This window comes from Anthonomus grandis, chromosome 15 (genome assembly GCF_022605725.1).
Source record: "Anthonomus grandis grandis chromosome 15, icAntGran1.3, whole genome shotgun sequence".
Lineage (NCBI taxonomy): Eukaryota > Metazoa > Arthropoda > Insecta > Coleoptera > Curculionidae > Anthonomus > Anthonomus grandis.
Genome location: NC_065560.1, coordinates 611,906 through 636,328, shown reverse-complemented (window position 1 = coordinate 636,328; position 24,423 = coordinate 611,906). Strand labels below are relative to the sequence as shown.

The window sequence follows — 24,423 nt, the reverse complement described above, 5'->3', positions numbered from 1 at the left end:
GCCAACTGATTTCTTGTCACAATTAGTTTTGCCAAACGAGCAGAGCATAGCTGCAACATCTCTTCGAAATGCAGGTAGCTTTACGTTTGAGCCTTTTGAACTACCATTTATTCGTTTGTGCAACAAATAAGCATTGACCATGGCCAAATCTATCATATGATAAAAAAATCGACTAGTCCATTTGTTTGTCTTCATTCTTATATGATACCTTCCCAAAAGACTATCCATCGAGTCGACGCCTCCCATATGAGCATTATATTCTTGAATTATGGTAGGGCAATCAACTTCAATCCTTTTTTTCTGTGTACGATCGTAACGGAGTGCCTTTTTTGGTGTACTGTCAGTGCCACAAATTTTATCGGTCTTGAATGGAAGAACACCTACGTAAGTTGAAGCTAGTCGTACGCATTTGTTGTCTTTCCAAAGGGTTGTCGATAAATCTACACCGTGAATTGAACCCACAAATTCTGTCGAATATCCACGAGGGTCATTTGCGATATCTTTATCACTAGGTAGTTTGCAGCTTGCTATGCGATTTACGCGCAACGTACCCAATGAATATATTCCTTTACTGTAAAGAAACACCATAAGTGGCAATGTGGTATAATAGTTGTCAAAATAAAGGATATGATTCTTGTGCTTGGGAATTATCTCCGATAATCTAGAAACTACATTTGCTGCTGCACCCAAATCTGGAGCTCCATTTGGCACTACATTGTTGTGTGCACCAGAGTACAGCCATATGAGTAACCAAAAGAATCAAAATAAAAGTTCGATAAAAAATCCAAGCTCGAAAAATAAAAAATCTGAAGAATAATTCATTTAGAACATTTTTCTTCTAAATACGTGAAAAGTTTATTGTCTTTTCTGACTCAAAAATAGAGTACGTAATACTCAACCAAATAGGTAACCCTGGTCAAATTCAATCTAATTCTAAGCCATTTTCAACATTTCTCGTCATAACTTCAATAAGAATACTGACAACTTCCGGATGCTCTCCTTTCAAAGCCAAATCTAACGCGGTATCTCTTTCCTCATTAAGATAATAAATCAGCTCATCATATGAGAATATTTTCAGTAGTTTATAAGATATTGGACTTCGAAGTGAATGATCACCTTGAAGAGCAAACGTTGTCTTTGGAAACTATTATCTAAAAGTGACGATGTTTATTTAATTATTCCTTGATTTAATTTACTTCATAAAGAACATCTATAAAGAATATTCTCAAGAATAATATACTTCTTGTTTCGTGAGAATATTTCCAGTAGTTTTTGAGATATTGGACTTTGAAGTGAGTGGCCACTTTAAAGGCTGAACGACGTTTTTGAGCATTATAATTTACGTAGTAATAATTACGTAGTAAGTATTGGTAAGTCTTTAATTATTTCATGACTTAATTGACTTCATAAGGAACATTTAAAAAGATTATGAATCTAAATATCATGCTTTTTGTTTCGTGAGAATATTCCCACCAGTTTTTGAGATATTGTACTTTGAGTGGTCATCTTGAAGATCAAACATCATTACTGTGCATTATTACCTGAACCTATCAGTAGTTCTAAAACTGTTCCTCGGACCAGATTACACCATAAAGAAGATTCGTAAATACTATTCTCTTGAATATTATGCTTTTTGTTTCATGAGAATAATTCAACTAGTTTTTGAAATATTGGACTTTGAAGTAAGTGGTCACCTTGAAGAGCGAACGTTGTTCTTGGACATTATCATCTAAAAGTTACGAAATAGAGTACGTAATATTCAATAAAATAGGTAACCCTGGTCAAATTCAATCTAATTCTAAGCCATTTTCAACATTTCTCGTTATAACTTCAATAAGAATACTGACAACTTCTGAGTGCTCTCCTTTCAAAGCCAAATCTAACGCGGTATCTCCATCCTCATTAAGATAATAAATCAGCTCATCATCACCTTCTATTCTAGAAAGCACCAACTGCACTATCTCCAAACAACCATTTAAAGCAGCTATATGCAGTGCACTATATTCTTTCCTCGTGATGCCCCTGATATTCGCACCATTATTTAATAAAAAACCAACACAATCAACGTGGTTAAAAAGAGTTGCTATGTGCAACGGAGAGAACATTTCGGCATTCGTAATATTCACATCAGCTCCATGTTGTATAAGGTTCTTGATTATTTGTAAATGCCCCTTTTCGGCTGCGACACTTAAGGCAGTAAAACCATCTGGAGATGTGGCAATGTGTACATCAGCCCCGTGACTAACAAGAGTGTCTACAATGTTGTCAAATCCTTGTAGCGAAGCATAATATAAAGGAGTCTCTTGTTGGCATGTCAGGGCATCTACAGACGCCTTCAATTTGATCAAATCCAAAGTGGTTTGGGCGAAACCTTGAGCGGCAGCCAAGTGTAGAGGCGTCAACCCTTGGGGGGTAGAAACGTTCACACTGGCCCCATTTTTTAGTAAAATATCTGCAATAGGACTGTGACCATTAAGGAGAGCCTCCAATAAAGGGTTATTTTTTGTTGCAACATCACTCTCATTAACATCACAAGCGTGTTGTTGCAGTAACATTTCAACCACCTCATTCATACCTTTTTGACATGCCATACGTAAATAATGATTTTCGGAGTTTCTAATAGTGGTGACTTGAATGAGAGTGAGCGCAATTGATTCATGATTATGTTCAAACGCGATATCCAAAGGCAATCTAAATCTTATGTCACGCGCATTTGCCGCATCTAAGAGTAATTTAACGACATCCTCGGCACCCGTTTGTACGGCCCAATGTAACGGTGTCATTAAATTACCGTCGGCAACATTCACGTTTGCGTTGTATCTGAGCAAATGTTGCACAATATCCTTGCAACGTTTTTCCGCTGCAATATGAAGACAAGTTCTTTTATAAATGGTGAAGTTATTCACTTGGGCACCGTGCTCTAAAAGCAACTGAACCACTTCAGCATGCCCCATAGCCACTGCAAGGTTTAATGCTGATCTAGTTTCAGTTTCCTCATTTATGTCCGCATCGTTGTCTAATAATTTTTGGACAAGGGCCAGATTGCCATTGATTGAAGCGAGATGTAGCGGAGTTGCCCCTTTGATGTCTTTGGCGTTAATTGGGACTCCTTGGCTAATAAGGGCTTTAGCAATCGGGACTGAATAAGAGTTATAATGTTTTTGAGCACATAATTCATGCAGCATAGTGCTGTTTTCAGTCGTAACAATATTCACGTCAGCATTATTTAGGAGCAACAGTTCCACAACCGCAAGTCTGCTATTGGCACAAGCCCAGTGCAACCCAGTTGAGTTTTTAACGGAGCATCGCACGTTTACATCAACATTGTATTGCAACAAAAGTTGCATAACTTCCACGTGGCCCTCGCCGCAAGCGATATGGAACGCGTTGCATCCAGTATCGATTGTTACAAGTGGATCTGAACCATTAGCCAACAAAACGCGAGCGATCTCGTGGAAACCGAATTTGGCAGCGAAATGTATCGCAGACCATTTTTCAATCGTTTGAGCGTTCACTTTGGCTTTTTCGCGTAAAAACAGCTCCACCAAGCGTTTATGACCCTTCCAAGTTGCCGCGTGCAATGGGGTCACCAGATCAGACCCCATATCGTCTATTTGGACCCCTTTAGCCAATAAAATCGAAGCGATCTGCTCGTTTCCAACTAAAGCCGCCACACGCAAAACGTTCAAATCCAGCACGAACGCTGTGGCATCCGCACCCTTGTCTATCAATTTTTTCACGATGTCTTCATGCTCGTTACGAACTGCCGCATGTAAAGCGGTCGCCCCCGGTTTATATTTGGCATGAATATCAACTTTATGAGTCAGAAACAAGTCTAAAAGGTCAACGTATCCGTTCTGAGCTACAACGTGTAACGGTCTCCAACCCTTCTGATCTTCAATGTCGATGTTCGCCTTGTGGTTAATTAGACGCTGCACGATTTCGATGTTTCCTTGTGCCGCTGCCAGACTCATCGCGGAATCTTGGATCTCATTTTTGCTGCGGTTCTGATGATTCGGCTCAGCTCCGTTTTTCAGTAAACACTCGACCGCTTCGTGATGTCCATTAAATGCGGCGAGGATTAAAGGGGTTTCTTCATTCGCGTTGAGAATGTCCACGTCTATATTATACCTAAAAAAAAATTATTAATTTCCTTAAAAGTTAAAATTTATCATCTTTTATTCCCGCCATGCTATCACTCTTACTATCAAGTGATACCAAACAATGCTCTTGAGGTTCATTTACAAGGTCTTTTTTTGTCGACAAAAGAACGACAAATTTTATTACCTTGACAAGTAAAAATACCTTTATAAAAGGAAGTCCCAATAGAGGCGCTGACCTTATAATATGATAAATGCTACTATGCTAATGATGCGTAAATAAAAGAACGGTGACCTTGGATTTGAATTTTTCAAGGACATCTAAATATCACGTAACGTTCTCTATTGCAACAGGCTCTTTGACCAACAAATGGGCTCAAAGCAGTAATGCCGTTGTCACAATTAAAATCGATCATATAAATTTTTTCTCTATGTTATCATCTCACTTTGAAGATCAAAAAACATTCTTGGACCCTATCATCTAAAAATGCCGATAAATGTTAAAAAAGTTTTCCCTAGTTTATGCTATTAAAAAAATTTCTTAAAAAACAATCTCCTGAATATTTTGCTTTTTATTTCATGAAAAGATTCCCACTAGTTTCTGAGATATTGGACTTTAAAGTAAGTGGTCACCTTTAAGGTCAAACATCGCTCTTGGACATTGGCATCTAAAAATGCCAATAGTTCGGAAACTGTTTGTTAGACTAGACTGCACTATAAGAAACATTTATAAAGAATATTTTACTGAATAATATCCTTTTTATTTTACGAGAATATTCCCACTAGTTTTTGAGATATTGGACTTTATATTGAATGGTCACCTTAAAGATCAAACTACATCATCACCTAAAACTTCTAATAGTTCTTCAAATGTTCCTCGGACTGGATTACACCGTAAGGAATATTTGTAGGGAATATTCTTCTTAATATCAAGCCTTTTGCCTCAAGAGAATATTCTCAGTAGTTTTTCAGATGTAGTGGTCACCTTGAAGAGTAAACGTCGCTTTAGGCCGCTATCATTTAAAAGTGCTGATAATTCTTTTAATTATTTTTTGGTTTCATAAGGAATTTCAAGGTAATTCTACTTCAATTTAAGGTAAAGAATATTATTCTGAATAATATTATTTTTATTTCATGAGAATATTCCGACTAGTTTTTGAGATATTGGACCCTAAAGTAAGTGGTCACCTTATAGATCAAACAATATTTTTGGATCCTATCATCTAAAACTGCCGATAACTTTTTGGGTATTCCTTGGACTAAATTACGCAATGAGGAATATTTGTTAAGAACATTCGTTTTTTGTTTCATGAGAATATTCCAACTGGTTTTTGAAATATTGAACTTTGAAGTGAGTGGTCACCTTGAAGAACGAACGTTGTTCTTGGAGATTATCATCTAAAAGTGCCGATACTTATTCAATTATTTCTTGATTTAATTTACTTTATAAGGAACATCTATTAAAAATATTCCCAGTAGTTTTTGAAATATTGGACTTTAAAGTGAGTGGTCACCTTGAAGAGCGAACATCGTTTTTGGGCATTATCACTTAAAAATGCCAATAGTTCTTCAATTATTCCTTTATTTAATTTACTTTATGATAAACATCTATAAAGAATATTCTCAAGAAGTATATACTTTTTGTTTGGTGAGAATATTCCTAGTAGTCTTTGAGATATTGGACTTTGAAGTGAGTGGCCACCTTAAGGATCAAACATCATTCTTGGGCACTATCACCGAAAACTGTCGATAACTCTCTACTTATTCCTTGGATCAGGTTACATCATAAGGAACATTTTTAAAGAATGTTCTCTCAAATATCATACTTCTTATTTCATGAAGATATTCCGACTAGTTTTTGAGATATTGGACTCTAAAGTATGTGGTCACTTTAAAGATCAAACAAGATTTTTGGATTCTATCATCTAAAAGTGCCGATAATTCTTTAACTATTTCTTTTCCTAGTTGATACCGTACAAAACATTTATAAAGAATATTCTCCTAAATAACACGTTTTTTGTTTCATGAGAATATTCCCAGTAATTTTTTAGATATTGGACTTTAAAGTGAGTGGTCACCTTGAGGATCAAACATCATTATTGTGCACTATCACCAGAACCTGCCAATAGTTCTAAAACTATTCCTCGGACCAGATTACACTATAAAGAAGATTTGTAAGCAATATTCTGTTGAATATTATGCTGTTTGTTTCATGAGAATATTTCAACTAGTTTTTGAAATATTGGACTTTGAAGTGAGTGGTCACCTTGAAGATCAAACAACATTTTTGGATCCTATCATCTAAAACTGCCGATATTTCTTTAAAATTTAAATAAACAAACTGTGTTATATTCAATAGATATTAACGACGAAACCAGCTGTTACTCATGCGTATTGTTTTGGAAAACGATGATTTGTCAAAATAATTTGTTACTGGTAAGTTGTGTGGGGTGGGTGGGGGGGCAAGGGTAAGATTAATAAAAAATTGAAGTTAAGTTTCTATAACCTGAGAGCATAAGTTATTTTATATATTAATTTTTTTTTTTAAGGCAATTATTTCATGCAATAAAAACGTTTTTCATGAACACTACCCTTACACCCCCCACCCACCCCACACAGTTTACCAGTAAGAAATTTTTTGAAAAATTCACTGTTTTTGTTTTAAATATTTATTAATATACGTAAATATAATTATATCAATTTATATAATAAACACACTGTGTGTGTGAAAATTGAATATTAACGGCGAAACCAGTTGTTATTCAAGCGTATTATTTTGAAAAACAGGGATTTTGCCGAAGAATTTCTTACTGGTAAGTGATGTGGGGTGGGTGGGGGGTCAAGGGTAAGTTTAATGAAACGGTTTTTTTGCATATATTGACTGCCTTAAAAAAAAAACTTTGTAATTTAGTAAGGAAGTTCAAAAAAATACCTTTCAAAAAGATTGATTTGATAAAAAGTATAGCAAGCTTTCCATGCTGTGTATAAGTAAAAAATAAATAAAGATTACTATAGAATAATTTAAATTATAGTAAATTTTCTGTAACCTGAGAGAGTAAATTATTTAATATATTTTTTTTTCTTTTAAAGCAACTATTTTATGCAATAAAAATGTTTTTCATATATCCTACCCTTAGCCCCCCACCCACCCCACATAGTTTACCAGTAAGAAATTTTTTGAAAAATTCACTGTTTTTGTTTTAAATATTTATTATTATACGTAAATATAATTATATCAAGTTTGAATAAAGAAATTGTGTCATTAGATTAGATATTAACAACGAAAACAGCTGTTATGCATGCGTATTGTATTGGAAAACAATGATTTTTGAAAATAATTTCTTACTGGTAAGCTGTGTGGGGTGGGTGGGGGGGCAAGGGTAAGGTTAATGAAAAACAATTTTTTGCATATACTGACTGCCTTAGAGGGAAAACTTTGTAATTTATTAAAAAAGTTCAAAAAAAATACCATTCAAAAAGATTGATTCGATAAAAAGCATAGCAAATTTTCCATGCTGTATATAAGTGATTATGCAATGCTTTCATTTCAAAACGATCCACCCTTAATAACTTTCGTAAAAAAAAAACGCGTCAAATTAGATATACAGGTGGACGTTTAATTATGCATTTACTGAAGTTCTGTCAATCACCTCCTCACCTCACTTTAATATTGTCACACCGGGGGTTGGCCCGGTCTAGGACAAGGCCGTGTGACGCTTACATACATTGTATGTAACTGGGACCTTAAGGTACGCTTTAGCATCGAAACAAAATATATAGTTTACTAAATACCTTGTATTGACAGCAAAATATAATTATAACGATTTAAGTAGAGTTACCCAAATAAAAGAGCTAATTTGACAAGAGATAAACTAAGATCGACATAACAGGATTAATAATTTAAGTACATGGGAATATGTAGCGAATTCTATAATTAAAGTGAAAGTAATGTTACGTAATTTAATAAAGTGACAATAATTGTGATCTTCTTCGATGTGATAAAATGTTGTACTTACATTATTATTATTCTTAGAGCAAACATTTCACAAAGCTTTTCCGCACTGCTTTCGGTTACCTCTTCTTGCCTGAGACCCGGTCGTAACTCTGCCAAATTTCGTTCGTCGTACCCTAGTGTTAATTTTCTTTGTCAGCAGAATTTCCGGTTTTTTCCAAACCATCGTTCTGTCGACAAAGTACTTTTGCAATCTTTTTACGATGGAAATGACTTGGTTATTTCATCATGCAATCAGGAAATTGTTACGTACACAATTTTTGGGTAAATGACCTGGTATACCGAACGAATATTTTTAAGTGATTTTTATATTAATAAAATAAAATTTAAAATGTTTTTTAATGAATTATCTTCGTTTGACAATATGTCAAATGAGAATTCCCATCGTGTGATACATCATAGTAAGCAGCGTAAAATTCTCTATTCAACGGTACCAAAAAAAAAATGAAATCGGTAAATGTGTAAGCAAATAGTTAGCGAAAATGTCTAGAAATAATGAATATTTTATTTACGCCAAACTTTGGTATGTCAATTGGCTACCCCATGGTGTGATACATTATTTTAAAGGGCATTCATTATGCTATCAATGGTTGTAAAAAAAAATAAAATTGATTGACCAAGAAGCAATTAAAACGTAAATCGGTAGGGTAGAAAAACAAATTTAATTAGTTTAACAAATTTATTTTATTAAATATTCAAAATGCGCGCCGTTATTAGCAAGACAATGAAAAAGCCTATTTTCAAACTCCTTACGAACATTGTCAAGGGTCTGCCCGCTAATTTCTCTGCATTCTTGAAATATTCTATTTTTTAAATTCTCAATACTCTCAGGTGGGGTTTTATAAACTTTGCTTTTTAAGTAGCCCCAAAGAAAAAAGTCTAGTGGGGTTAGGTCCGGAGACCGCGCAGGCCATTCGATTGCACCACGTCTGCCAATCCACTTTTCTCGAAAATTTTCATCAAGCCACCCTCGAACTACTAAAGTGTAGTGCGCGGGAGCTCCATCCTGCTGAAAACATATATTATTTTCATTCAATAATATAGCACCATGTTGATCTACTTGATTTTCCATAGATTGGATGATGGAAGGGTATATTGCATTTTCTAAAAGGTTTAAATAAATTTCGCCAGTCAAATTTTCTTCCAAAAAAAATGGCTCGAATAATTCATTCCCATAAATTCCTGCCCAAACATTTATTTTTTTGGGGATATTGGGTGTGGCGTTCCCGAAAAACATGCGGATTTTCATTATCCCTAAATGTACTGTTTGTTACCACACATTTTAATTTCTAAAATGCTTGTATTTTTTTTTTGATGATCTATTATAAAAAATGTAAGAATTTTAAAATGATGTAGGTACCACACTAAAAGTATTCATTATTTCTAGACATTTTCGCTAACTATTTGCTTACACATTTACCGATTTAATTTTTTTTTTGGTACCGTTGAATAGAGAATTTTACGCTGCTTACTATGATGTATCACACGATTGGGATTCTCGTTTGACATATTAAAGTGAGGTTAGCTGGAGGTGAGGAGGTGATTGACATAACTTCAGTAAATGCATAATTAAATGTCCCCCTGCATATCTAATTTAATGTTTTTTTTTTTATTTTAGAAAGTTATTATGGGTGCATCGTTTTGAAATGAAAGCACTATATATAAAGATTACTATACAGGGTGTCCATTTATAAACTGACACATTTTAACTGCTTATAAGTCGAGAACGAAAAATGACAACAATGTGCGGTTTTCACAGAACCTCATCAATATTTTTAAAGTTTTTTTTGACAGTAGTGCCAAGTTTCAAAATTGGCCTGAAATAGGAGAAAAAAATTGAAGATTTTCAAAGGCCGATTTCTCAAAAATTTTAAATGTAACACCCTGTACTTTTTAATTTCACATGAAAGCCTGTTAAATTCCCTTTCCGAAAATGTATAAATTGTCTTAAATTCATTATTTTTTTTTACAGAGCTAATTTTAGTAAATGACATCTTTTTGAAATTTTTCCTAGAATACATATTCGGTGATTGTCGATTGATGAACATTTTCTGGTAATTGCCTATGTATCGCTTTAGCATGATCATAATTAAATAATTTGCGCTATTGCCATGTCTATAAAAAGTATTTATTCTATGTATTAAATTACAACTATTTATAACAATTTTAACAACAATTGAAGAAATTAATTTTAATTTATAACTAATAAATTAGCTGGTGAATATGACCCCCATTTTTCTCGGAACACAAATGTAGACGGAGAAATAAGTTGCTGGCGTTTTGTAGCATTCGCGGTATAATTTGGTTAAAAACGTTTACTATGTTGTTGCGCAGTTCATCCAAATTTCTTGGGGTTGGATTGTAGCAACGTCTTTTACATATCCCCATATACAAGAATCTGGAATGGTTAGATCGGGAAAATAAGGTGCCCACTCGATTGGACCTGCTCGCCCTATCCATCTGTTTCCAAAAGTAATATCTAAGGAATCCCTTGCGACCCTGGAGAAGTGTGGTGGTGCGCCGTCTTGCTGGAAGTAGACCGTGTCTAAAATTCCATCCTGCTGAAGTTGAGGATAAAAAAATGTTTCCAACATATCTGTGTAATTGTTTCCATTCACTGTTGCTTCTTGAAAAAAAAATGGCCCATAAATTTTAATTTTCTATACTGCACACCAAACATTCAGCTTAGGAGAATCTCTTTCAAATTTGTTATACACTCGAGGATTTTCATTTCCCCAAATTCGGCAGTTATGCTTATTTATTCGACCACTGATGTGAAATGTTGCCTCATCAGACATTATTAAATTGGTATTCGGCTCATTTCTAAAAAGATCTAGTAGTGTTTTGCACATTAAATATCTTTTTTCAAGGGCCCGATTTTCTATTTTTTGGAAAGTTTGAATTTTGTAGGATTTAAACTTAATTATAAAAAAAAAAATTATGAATTTAAGACAATTTATACATTTTCGGAAAGGGGATTTAACAGGCTTTAATGTGAAATTAAAAAGTACAGGGTGTTACATTTAAAATTTTTGAGAAATCGGCTTTTGAAAATCATCATTTTTTTTCCTCCTATTTCAGGTAAATTTTGAAACTTGGCAACACTGTCAAAAAAAAACTTTAAAAATATTTATGAAGTTCTGTGAAAACCGCACATTGTTTTCATTTTTCATTCTCGACTTACAGGCAGTTAAAATGTGTCAGTTTATAAATGGACACTCTGTAGAATAATTTAAATTATAGTTAATTTTCTGTAACCTGAGAGAGTAAATTATTTAATATACATTTTCTTTTTCTTTTAATACAATTATTTTATGCAATAAAAACGTTTTTCATTTATCCTACCCTTAGCCCCCCACCCACCCCACACAACTTACCAGTAAGAAATTCTTCTGCAAAATCCCTGTTTTCCAAAATGATACATATAGACCAAAAAAATCAGGATTGTTTTTCTTGTGTTATTTATTATATTTGTTTCATCCTGTAATATAATTTTAAGCGAACGCTTTTAATTTTAATCGCTAGATAACCTACTCCTTAAAATAAGCCAACAGAAACTTTTTGACGGCCTATATATGAGCTGCGAAAGTTCATCTTTTAATTAAGATTCAAAATAAATTGGTTGCAAATGCAACGCTTAAATAAATGATGTGCAAGTTTACCATAATACTAAAAAAACTGATACAGCCAAAAGGCTTAACATAGGAAGCTAAAAGTAACCCTACCTTTGAACTAACGCCTCAATTAACTCACAAGAACCATTTTGTGCGGCCAAATGTAGCACGGTGTCCCCTTTGAAAGTTTTCACACCTAAATCCGCCTGGCCTAAATTTATTAATTTATCAAACATATCGAGGCATCCGTTTCGTATGGCCAAATGTAGTGAGGTCATCCCTTGGTTGTCTTGTAGATTCACGTTGCACTTTTTCGAAAGCAACAGCACCTCACCTACATTCGTGTGATTGTTGTATGAAGCCCAGTGAAGAGGTGTACGCATTTCGTTATCAGTGAGGTTCGGATCGATGTTCTTGTTAATGAGGAAAAAGGTTATTAGATCATCGTGTCCGTGTTTCGCTGCTAAATGCATCAGATCCTTGAGGTTCTCATTACTGCTTAGTGCTCGCACTATTTCGCATTGGCCATACACCGACGCTGTCCGTAATAAGAGTTCTGTGTCAATCCGGTTATGAAATATTTGCAAAAGATATGAGATAATGTGCAGATGACCGTATTTCGTAGCCAATTCCAGTGCCTCAGTCAAGTGGTCATTGAACAACTCGCTTTTGTAATTGAAGAAATATTTTACTGTGTCCAGCAAACCGAGTCTGATACAATCGAAGAGTACTTCACTTGTATTCTTTTCTCTTAACATTGTCTGACTTTGGCAAATATTTGCAACATCCCTTATACGGCGTTTCTTAAAATCTAAACCCAAAGGGTCTGCTCCTTGTCGTAGAGCCTCGTTAAAAGCCTCAGTATCTCCGGATTCCGCTGCCTCAAACAGCTTGGCCTGATTAGCAACAACCGCAATACTTTTATCAAAATGCTCTTTATAATTAAAACCGGGATTATGGATTTTTAATCCAATAGTTACATCGGTTAATTCTAATATATTTAACCCGATTTCAAGCAGTTTTTTGCCATGACACATCATCGAGTGCACAATGTTTCCGGGTAAAATGTCCATTAGAAGGTCCCCATGTGTGGTGATGTTTCGCATTTGTTTGCCCATCAAGATAACTGGTTCCTCGGCAAGTAACGTCCTATTGTCATGTAGTAATTTTAGATTTTCTAATACTTCGAGTAAGTCCAGTATAAGCATCTCTAAGGCAATCATATCTAACTCATTCGGTTGATTTATTAATAGGATTTCTAAAGCATTTAATCTTGCATTGTAACACTGTTTAACCTGATCCTCGATCACTAACTGGACGGCCTCAGTCGCTTTACTAAGCAGAGTCTTTTTCAGTTGAAGACCTTTAAAAAATTCAATAATAACTTGCGTGTATTTTTGCGTGGGAAACATATCAGGGAGGTTTTTCAATAGGGTGCCATAACTGTCGTTTACCTTTTTGATTGCCGTTAAAATTTTATCGCGTTTATTTTTGGCGTGCTGCTGCAAAATTTCTTCCTGTCTTTTGGGGGGCAAATTTAATTTTTCCAAGTTTTCCTTGAACTGCACGACGTTTAACCCTTCATAAGCCATCAGTGAAGATTTCGCCTCGTGAACTTCCTTGGATTTAACTATAGCTAATTCTATGTCTTGATTTAAGGTCTTTTCTTGCACTAGTCGCAGTATATGTTCTACTTGCACTAATTTTTCCTCCTTTTCCTCCTTAAAAACTAACGTGCTCTCCATCACTTCCATCCATTTGATCTTGGGTAGCCTCCACCTGATGTAATTGTAAATTTCGTTGAGTATCCCGTTTATGTTGATCGATTTGTCGTCGGGGCTCTTAAAATCGTCCGGGTCGTAGTTTCGTCTCTTTTTGAAATTGTCTGCTACCTGACGGATTTTTAGGAAGACTTCTTGATATAGATTATGAGGTTCCTGAAACGATACAGTTTGACTTAGTAGGCATTAAAAAAATGGATTAAGAGCCTTCATACGTGATTTAAATTTTAAAGATACCAAGGATTTCTTGGGTAAAAAAAATCCTTGAAGTTTTCAAAATTTCGAACTATCAAAATTTTGTTAAAAACCTGGAAAAGTGCTTGGAATGCTTGAAATTTCAAATATTCAAAATTCTCTCCCGTCTGTAAGGTTCACAATTACATAAGAAAAGTATAATTCCATAATGATCCAGAGTGTTCTTGAGAGGTGAGATGCGGTAGAAAGTACAAAAGTGGACTTTTTACCCCTTTTTATGCATATAAACCGATCTGAGTCCCATGAATCTTTGACGATTGTTATGAAATCTTCTCTTTCGTTTGTAGAATGGATAAATACATAAGAAAAGTATAATTCCATAATGATCCAGAGTGTTCTTGAAAGGTGAGATGCGGTAGAAAGTACAAAAGTGGACTTTTTACCCCTTTTTATGCATATAAACCGCTCTGAGTCCCATGAATCTTTGACGATCGTTATGAAATCTTCTCTCACGTCTGTAAAGTTCATAACTAAGTGAGAAAAGTATAATTTCATAATGATTCAGAGTATTCCTGAGAGGTGAGATGCGGTAGAAAGTACAAAAGTGGACTTTTAACCCCTTTTTATGCATATAAACCGCTCTGAGTCCCATGAATCTTTGACGATCGTTATGAAATCTTCTCTCCCGTCTGTAGAGTTGATAAATACGTGAGAAAAGTATAATTTCATAATGATCCAGAGTGTTCTTGAGAGGTGAGATGCGGTAGAAAGTACAAAAGTGGACTTTTTACCCCTTTTTATGAATATAAACCGCTCTGAGTCCCATGAATCTTTGACGATCGTTATGAAATCTTCTCTCACGTCTGTAAAGTTCATAACTAAGTGAGAAAACTATAATTTCATAATGATCCAGAGTGTTCTTTAGAGGTGAGATGCGGTAGAAAGTACAAAAGTGGACTTTTAACCCCTTTTTATGCATATAAACCGCTCTGAGTCCCATGAATCTTTGACGATCGTTATGAAATCTTCTCTCCCGTCTGTAGAGTTGATAAATACGTAAGAAAAGTATAATTTCATAATGATCCAGAGTGTTCTTGAGAGGTGAGATGCGGTAGAAAGTACAAAAGTGGACTTTTAACCCCTTTTTATGCATATAAACCGCTCTGAGTCCCATGAATCTTTGACGATCATTATGAAATCATCTCTCCCGTCTGTAGAGTTGATAAATACGTAAGAAAAGTATAATTTCATAATGATCCAGAGTGTTCTTGAGAGGTGAGATGCGGTAGAAAGTACAAAAGTGGACTTTTTACCCCTTTTTATGAATATAAACCAATCTGAGTCCCATGAATCTTTGACGATCGTTATGAAATTTTCTCTCCCGTCTGTAGAATTGATAAATACGTAAGAAAAGTATAATTTCATAATGATCCAAAGTGTTCTTAAGAGGTGAGATGCGGTAGAAAGTGAAAAAGTGGACTTTTTACCCCTTTTTATGCATATAAACCGATCTGAGTCCCATGAATCTTTGACGATCGTTATGAAATTTTCTCTCCCGTCTGTAGAATTGATAAATACGTAAGAAAAGTATAATTTCATAATGATCCAAAGTGTTCTTAAGAGGTGAGATGCGGTAGAAAGTGAAAAAGTGGACTTTTTACCTCTTTTTATGCATATAAACCGATCTGAGTCCCATGAATCTTTGACGATCGTTATGAAATCTTCTCTCCCGTCTGTAGAATTGATAAATACGTAAGAAAAGTATAATTCGATAATGATCCAGAGTGTTCTTGAGAGGTGAGAGGCGGTAGAAAGTACAAAAGTGGACTTTTAACCCCTTTTTATGCATAGAAACCGATCTGAGTCCCATGAATCTTTGACGATCATTATGAAATCATCTCTCTCGTCTGTAGAGTTGATAAATATGTAAGAAAAGTATAATTTCATAATGATCCAGAGTGTTCTTGAGAGGTGAAATGCGGTAGAATATTCAAAAGTGGACCTTTTAGGCATATAGAGTAAAAACCATTAAAATAAGGGAAAAATTTGTAAAATATGGGGCATTATTACAAAAATTTAATTTCACTCAAATTCATTATAAGGTCACTTTTTGTAGAAGCAAAAACATATACTAACGTAATTATATAATATTAGTTATTATACTAATAAGAGATTATTGTATTCTTTGGTAGCAATAATTTTTTAATGTACATCATTATACTCCAGTAAGCTCAAATGTATGATCGCTCCTAATCGCAACTAAAAATAGGAATTAATTTAATAATGCTTACTTGTGTCGAGAGCATGCTTAAGTGCGTCCTAATGATTCTCCTAATCGTCTTAAAATCTTGATGAGCATTAAACAGGTCCGAGATTTCCTTAATAGTTGTTAAATACGTCGTACTAATACTGACATTTTTATGTTCGTATTTCTTCAGAGAATCGAATATTTCATTGATCATGTCGGCATCTTCATCACTATCTTCGAGCACCTGTTCGCAGAAAACCGTAATAAGTTCCTTGGTCCTTTGGAAATCTGAAGCGTCAAAACCTTCCACTTCGTGTACGCTATTTAAGGTCTCAATAGAACCCAATCGCTCGAAATGTTCAAATTTTAATAACCTGGTCAAAAACGTCCTGAGAATTCCAATTTTTTGCACATACAAAACGTATAAAATATCATTTTTGATTTTTTTCAAGTCATGTTGTATTTTAATAAAGAACTCGGATTCTTCGATGTTGATTTTCCTGTTTAAAGAGAAGCTATGGGACAACATGTTCCTTACGTTAACAAGTATATTTTTCAAATTCCTTGGCGAACATCTCAGCAAGTATTTGTACAAATGTTCGGAAAGGTTCGGCGAATCTGCTGTGTTTTTTAAATATTCACCTGCGACTTGAAGAGCTCGCTCTATCACTAAGTAGGCTACAGTTCCGTGTTCATTCACATCAACCTCTAAAGCTTTATTAATGTAACGGGTTATTTTATTTAAGGAATATATATCTCGCACTAATAGAAAATCATCCAGAAGATCCTTAAACTGGACGCATTTAGCAAGAATCGATTCCCTCATTGCAATCCGACTTAGCACGACTTTTTTTGCTTCTAAATCCTTCTCAGTAAATTCACTTTTTAGTTTGCACAGTTCGTGCCAAAATAAGTTTAAATACTTACAAACCGTTGCCTTATTAATAAAAAACTTGAAAATAGCATCGGTGCTTTCGTGGTTCTGCTCGTTAAACAAATACAGGCATATATAAAACTGAATTTCCTCCCAAGGTAATAGTTTATAACTAAAATCGAGCTCCCTCTTCACAACCGTCATATGTTGAGCAATATGCCTCAAGTGATATAAAACCTGCATCTCCGAAACAACTTTATGAGTTTCCAGAAACTTTTTAATCAACTCACATAAAAATTCCAAATGGTTTTTAACTATTTCGAAATTCGAATGTTGGTTAACCAGTAATGATGATTTCTTTTGCATAAATTGTCGATTTATCAAATGGGATTCCACTAGCAGTTGCACTTCTGGCAACAAAGGAACGTTCCTGAGTTGCACTTGGTTGTAGACGCTTGAAATAGCGGAAAGCGAAGCAGTTTCAAGTAGTTTCGAAATTGTTTCGGGATCATTGGATCTGAGGGCCTCGTATAATGATTTATTCATGCTAAAAGTTAGGTCCTTAAAAGAGGATAAATATTAAATAAGTTACTTACTTCTGGCAAGGTACTGAGCAAACAAAAACGTTGCAACTAATAAATTTGAAGCAATATCTTATATGATTCACTGATACGATAAATTCGTTATCGATGAATACATTTTCATATTATCTTTTATAGGAATGAATAATACATTTATTTGTGACGTTTAAAGCGATCGTCGTTTTTTTACTTATATGGGGAATTACTTGTAAACTTTCAAGTTTAAAAGAGAAAGGCGAAGGCGCCGGAATATTTTTTTTAATCACTTACAAATTGCTTACTGGTGATCAATTTTTTTAAAAAAATATGTGAAATTTTTCACTCAAGTATTTAATGCTTTTCAGATTTCCAATAGTTTTTGAGAAAATGAGGAAACACTCCTAAGGAGTCTTTTCCAATTTTCTGGAAAACTATTGGAGGTAAAAATTATTTTTTTATTGCATCTGATGCGCATTGATATTCCGAACAACTTTTGTTCTATCAATTTTTTTCTTGATCCAATAGTTTTCCAGAAAAAAAATAAAAACCAAAATTATGAACCGTTTTCCACGGGAACCCCTTTGGATTTTTTGAGGAAGACTTTTTTTGAAAAAGTTGGGTATAACTTTTTTCTGATACATTTTTTTAAAAAAATTTATAAGACTTTTTTAAAGCATTTTAGTCAATTTATTAATTTAAAAAAAAAAAAAATCTTTTTTTTCGTAAAAATTTTTTTTTAAAATTTTTCACTCAAAAATTTATTTAGTTTTTCAAAAATCTTCCATAACTCTTTTATTTTTCGATTTACGGCTAAATATTATTCTTTATGATTTGTTTTATTTTTAACTGGGATTCCAACGCTAAAAGAAAAATTTCCAGATTTCCAATAGTTTTTGAGAAAATGAGGAAAAACTCCTAAGAGGTTTTTCCTAATTTTCTGGAAAACTATTGGAGGTAAAAATAATTTTTTTATTGCATCTGATGCGCATTGACATTCCAAACAACTTTTGTTTTATTAATTTTTTTCTCCGTCCAATAATTTTCCAGAAAAAAAATAAAAACCGAAATTATGAACATTTTTCCATGGGTACCCCTTTGGATTTTTTGAGGAAGACTTTTTTGGCAAAATTGGGTGTAACTTTCTTCTGCTACATTTTTCAAAAAAAATTCATAAGACATTTTGAAAGCTTTATAGGCAATTTATTAATTTCCAAAAAAAAAATCGTTTTTTTCAAAAAAATTTTTTTTTCACTCAAAAATTTGTCTAGTTTTTCAAAAATCTTCCATAACTCTTTTATTTTTCGATTTACGGCTAAATATTATTCTTTATGATTTGTTTTATTTTTAACTGGGATTCCAGTGCTAAAAGAAAAATTTCCAGATTTCCAATAGTTTTTGAGAAAATGAGGAAAAACTCCTAAGAGGTTTTTCCTAATTTTCTGGAAAACTATTGGAGGTAAAAATAATTTTTTTATTGCATCTGATGCGCATTGACATTCCCAACAACTTTTGTTCTAATAATTTTTTTCTTGATCCAACAGTTTTCCAGAAAAAAAATTAGAACCAAAATTATGAACCGTTTTCCATGGGTACCCCTTTGGATTGTTTGAAGAAGACTTTTTTGGCTAAATTGGGTGTAACTTTTTTCTGCAACATTTTTCAAAAAAAATTCATAAGACTTTTTTAAAGCTTTTTAGTCAATTTATTAATTTCCAAAAAAAAATCAATTTTAAAAAAAAAATAATTTTTCACTCAAAAATTTATCCAGTTTTTCAAAAAACTTCCATAACTTTTTTATTTCTCGTTTTACGGCCAAATGTTATTCTTTATGATTTGTTTTATTTTTAACCGGGATTTCAGTGCTAAAAGAAAATTTGCCGAATTTTTAATAGTTTTTGAGAAAATGAGGAAAAACTTCTAAGGAGTCTTTTCCAATTTTCTGGAAAACTATTGGAGGTAAAAATTATTTTTTTATTGCATCTGATGCGCATTGATATTCCGAACAACTTTTGTTCTATCAATTTTTTTCTTGATCCAATAGTTTTCCAGAAAAAAAATAAAAACCAAAATTATGAACCGTTTTCCACGGGAACCCCTTTGGATTTTTTGAGGAAGACTTTTTTTGAAAAAGTTGGGTATAACTTTTTTCTGATACATTTTTTTAAAAAAATTTATAAGACTTTTTTAAAGCATTTTAGTCAATTTATTAATTTAAAAAAAAAAAAAATCTTTTTTTTCGTAAAAATTTTTTTTTAAAATTTTTCACTCAAAAATTTATTTAGTTTTTCAAAAATCTTCCATAACTCTTTTATTTTTCGATTTACGGCTAAATATTATTCTTTATGATTTGTTTTATTTTTAACTGGGATTCCAACGCTAAAAGAAAAATTTCCAGATTTCCAATAGTTTTTGAGAAAATGAGGAAAAACTCCTAAGAGGTTTTTCCTAATTTTCTGGAAAACTATTGGAGGTAAAAATAATTTTTTTATTGCATCTGATGCGCATTGACATTCCAAACAACTTTTGTTTTATTAATTTTTTTCTCCGTCCAATAATTTTCCAGAAAAAAAATAAAAACCGAAATTATGAACATTTTTCCATGGGTACCCCTTTGGATTTTTTGAGGAAGACTTTTTTGGCAAAATTGGGTGTAACTTTCTTCTGCTACATTTTTCAAAAAAAATTCATAAGACATTTTGAAAGCTTTATAGGCAATTTATTAATTTCCAAAAAAAAAATCGTTTTTTTCAAAAAAATTTTTTTTTCACTCAAAAATTTGTCTAGTTTTTCAAAAATCTTCCATAACTCTTTTATTTTTCGATTTACGGCTAAATATTATTCTTTATGATTTGTTTTATTTTTAACTGGGATTCCAGTGCTAAAAGAAAAATTTCCAGATTTCCAATAGTTTTTGAGAAAATGAGGAAAAACTCCTAAGAGGTTTTTCCTAATTTTCTGGAAAACTATTGGAGGTAAAAATAATTTTTTTATTGCATCTGATGCGCATTGACATTCCCAACAACTTTTGTTCTAATAATTTTTTTCTTGATCCAACAGTTTTCCAGAAAAAAAATTAGAACCAAAATTATGAACCGTTTTCCATGGGTACCCCTTTGGATTGTTTGAAGAAGACTTTTTTGGCTAAATTGGGTGTAACTTTTTTCTGCAACATTTTTCAAAAAAAATTCATAAGACTTTTTTAAAGCTTTTTAGTCAATTTATTAATTTCCAAAAAAAAATCAATTTTAAAAAAAAAATAATTTTTCACTCAAAAATTTATCCAGTTTTTCAAAAAACTTCCATAACTTTTTTATTTCTCGTTTTACGGCCAAATGTTATTCTTTATGATTTGTTTTATTTTTAACCGGGATTTCAGTGCTAAAAGAAAATTTGCCGAATTTTTAATAGTTTTTGAGAAAATGAGGAAAAACTTCTAAGAAGTCTTTTCCAATTTTCTGGAAAACTATTGGAGGTAAAAATAATTTTTTTATTGCATCTGATGCGCATTGACATTCCGAACAACTTTTGTTTTATTAATTTTTTTCTCCGTCCAATAGTTTTCCAGAAAAAAAATAAAAACCAAAATTATGAACCGTTTTCCATGGGTACCCCTTTGGATTTTTTGAGGAAGACTTTTTTGGCAAAAGTTGCGTGTAACTTTTTTCTGATACATTTTTTAAAAAAATTTCATAAGACTTTTTTAAAGCTTTATAGGCAATTTATTAATTTCCAAGAAAAAATCGTTTTTTTCAAAAAAAAAAATTTTTTTTCACTCAAAAATTTGTCTAGTTTTTCAAAAATATTCCATAACTCTTTTATTTTTCGATTTACGGCTAAATATTATTCTTTATGATTTGTTTTATTTTTAACTGGGATTCCAGTGCTAAAAGAAAATTTTTCAGATTTTCAATAGTTTTTGAGAAAATGAGGAAAAACTCCTAACAAGTTTTTCCCAATTTTCTGGAAAACTATTGGACGTAAAAATATTTCTTTTATTGCATCTGATGCGCATTGACATTCCGAACAACTTTTGTTTTATTAATTTTTTTCTCCGTCCAATAGTTTTCCAGAAAAAAAATAAAAACCAAAATTATGAACCGTTTTCCATGGGTACCCCTTTGGATTTTTTGAGGAAGACTTTTTTGGCAAAAGTTGGGTGTAACTTTTTTCTGATACATTTTTTAAAAAAATTTCATAAGACTTTTTTAAAGCTTTATAGGCAATTTATTAATTTCCAAAAAAAAATCGTTTTTTTAAAAAAAAATTTTTTTTTTCACTCAAAAATTTGTCTAGTTTTTCAAAAATCTTCCATAACTCTTTTATTTTTCAATTTACGGCTAAATATTATTCTTTATGATTTGTTTTATTTTTAACTGGGATTCCAGTGCTAAAAGAAAAATTTCCAGATTTCCAATAGTTTTTGAGAAAATGAGGAAAAACTCCTAAGAGGTTTTTTCCAATCTTCTGGAAAACTATTGGAGGTACAACAACTTTTATATTATCAATTTTTTTCTTGATCTAATAGTTTTCCAGAAAATAAATAAAAACCAAAATTATGAATATTTTTCCATAGTTATCCCTTTGGATTTTTGGAGAAACATTTCCTAATTTCCAAAAAAAATTAATTAAAAAAAAATATTTTTCAAATTTTTCACTCAAAAGTTTATCTGATTTTTCAAAAATCTTCCACAACTCTTTAATTTTTCGATTTACCTCTAAATGCTATTCTTCATAATTTGTTTAATTTTTAGTAGGGTCCAAAGGAATTGATTTGCTCTTCAAGGTGACCACTTACTTCAAAGTCCCAGATCTGAAAAACTACTGGAAAAAATTTTTATCCAATAAAGAACATAACGATCTAAAAGCATGCTGTATAAAGGATATTAAGAGTCCAAGTCAATTCAAGCAATAGTTTTGGAAATATCCAACTTTTTAGACAGTAGAGTCTAAGGGAATTGATTCGCTCTTCAAGGTGAACACTAACTTTAAAGTCCCAGATCTAAAAAACTACTGGAGGAATTTTTATGCAGTAAAGAGCATAAGGATCTAAGAGGCATGCTGTATAAATGCCTTTAACAGTTCAAATTGATTCAAGCAATAGTTTTGGAAATATCCAACTTTTTAGACAGTGGCGTCCCAAGGAGTTGGTTTGTTTTTCAAGTTGACCACATTAGGATTTCAAAGCTAAGAGAAAATCTTCCATATTCCTCTAAGACTCCTAGGAGGTCTTTCCCAATTTTCTGGAAAACTGTGAAATAGTACATATTCGGCTTTAGCTTCTTCAAAATTTTTAAATAAATAATAACGTTGAATTTCAACGATATTTGAAAACAAAGTGTCGATTATCAGGTTAGGGCTAATCACACCTAAAAACTCTTGACTGCATCAAGCAATAAGCATAATACCCTTGCGAAAAAATGGCGAAAGTGCTAGAAAAAAGATAGATATCACCCGTAAAGGGAACATAAAATATAAATGTTAAGCGTCCCTAATTAACCACAATACCTAATTTAACAAAATGGTATTTTAATTGTTATTTTTTGGTGAGTCATAAAGTTCAGGAATAATCGTTGATTGATATTATTGATCAATGTGGCTCTTGATTAGGTTGAAATAATCAGTATTGATTTGATCAACAAATTCTATATATGTGTGTTTATCTTTATACTCTCACTTAAAAAACCATCAAAGAAGAAAAGGAAAGGAGAAGACGTACATAATATTATCTTTAACCGGCGAAGCCACCTTGACATTTTTAACACTAATATTAATAAACTAGATTCCCGGTCTGAAATGTCGTTCAGGACACCGTTTTTATTATTAAAAGGAAAAAGGATGGGTTTAAACGGTTTTATTCTTTATTTTTCACTTATGTTTGGCATGTTTTAAGGCGAGGCTTTTTTTCTTCTTTAATGACCTGTCGATGGATTTTTTAGAGCCGCCTCTTTTAATGCGTGATTTATATGTAAATATACTTTTAACATTCAAGTAAACGAAAATACACTTTAGTCAAAGATGCACATGCGAGGGACGACCTTTAAAAAATCTCGTTAATAAAATCTGCAAAAATTTTTATAGGACCGGTTGCACAAATGGCAAAATTGTTTTTATACTAAAAACGCGAAAATATCTTAATTGATATTCAGTATAAATTCGGGTTTATTGGAAAATAACTAGGGGTAAGCAGAAGGAGTTTTCGTGATACCAGAGACCTCATAGGTAACATTGAGATCCAGGAAAAAATTCTGGATTAATGGGAAATTTATGGCAATTGATCCAAAACCGAAAAAAATTATTTTAAACTGATTTTGGGTCTATACACGAATTTTTTTTTTGTTCCTTTTTTTTCTACCATATGACTTTTTTACATCATTAATAAATTTAAAATTCCGGTTATTCTACCTATAATAAAACAAAATTCGTGATATTTTACGAGTCTACATTAATTAACATTTTAGTAAAATATTCAATGATTCGAGGATCAAATCTAATTAAAAAATATTAATTACTTAGTCTACGTAACTGAAATGTTAGAGTTAACTAAGTAACAATGAGTAACCCTTCTCTTTATTTGTTTCAATCTTTCTTAAGTTGATGATAATATACACGTCTGGTTAGCATAGGTCTCGCATGCGGAATAACTAATTGTTTGTCCTACCTGTATATCCAATAAGACAGCGAAAGACTTTTTTTAGTAATACACGACATTGTTGGACTGTACACACACTTGGGATTCCTGGAATAAATCATAAATGGCTTCAACTGCCTGGAAGAAATTTGAGGTTACCTGAAGTGCCTGGAAGATAAACACAACATTAAGTTTAACAGCCTAGAATGAGAATGAGATAATATGTCACAAAACAGTAAATTGCTCTAGAAATCTGTTTGTTAAGGTATTCTGAGAAGACCTCCAGCATTATGTCAAATGCCTTCGTTAGATCCAAAAAACAGCGTGAAGCATTGCCGACGACCATCAATTAATGCCCTCTCTTTACTCATTTTGTTTCTTTATTATTTAAGTTAGTGATATACTCGTTTG

At 32.6% G+C, this 24,423-nt stretch overlaps 1 protein-coding gene across 1 annotated transcript; it reads right to left on the bottom strand.

Annotated features, from left to right (window-relative positions):
* Positions 1 to 594: 594 nt before the first annotated feature.
* Positions 595 to 17,470, bottom strand: LOC126745347 (uncharacterized). Its single transcript, XM_050453140.1, has 4 exons — positions 17,421 to 17,470; positions 15,994 to 17,371; positions 11,838 to 13,663; positions 595 to 4,131 (listed from the first exon to the last, which is right to left on the bottom strand). The coding sequence occupies exons 2-4, from the start codon at positions 17,368 to 17,370 to the stop codon at positions 1,788 to 1,790; spliced, it is 5,547 nt and encodes a 1,848-aa protein (XP_050309097.1). The 5' UTR covers position 17,371; positions 17,421 to 17,470; the 3' UTR covers positions 595 to 1,787.
* Between the last annotated feature and the right edge of the window lie 6,953 nt (positions 17,471 to 24,423).

Coding starts and splice junctions, on each gene's coding strand:
- LOC126745347 (XM_050453140.1), bottom strand. CDS start 17,370: ATGAATAAATCATTATACGAGGCCCTCAGATCCAATGATCCCGAAACA. Junction 13,664..15,993: donor TAAGCATGCTCTCGACACAA/GTAAGCATTATT, acceptor GTATCGTTTCAG/GAACCTCATAATCTATATCA. Junction 4,132..11,837: donor ATTGAGGCGTTAGTTCAAAG/GTAGGGTTACTT, acceptor ATTTTTTTTTAG/GTATAATATAGACGTGGACA.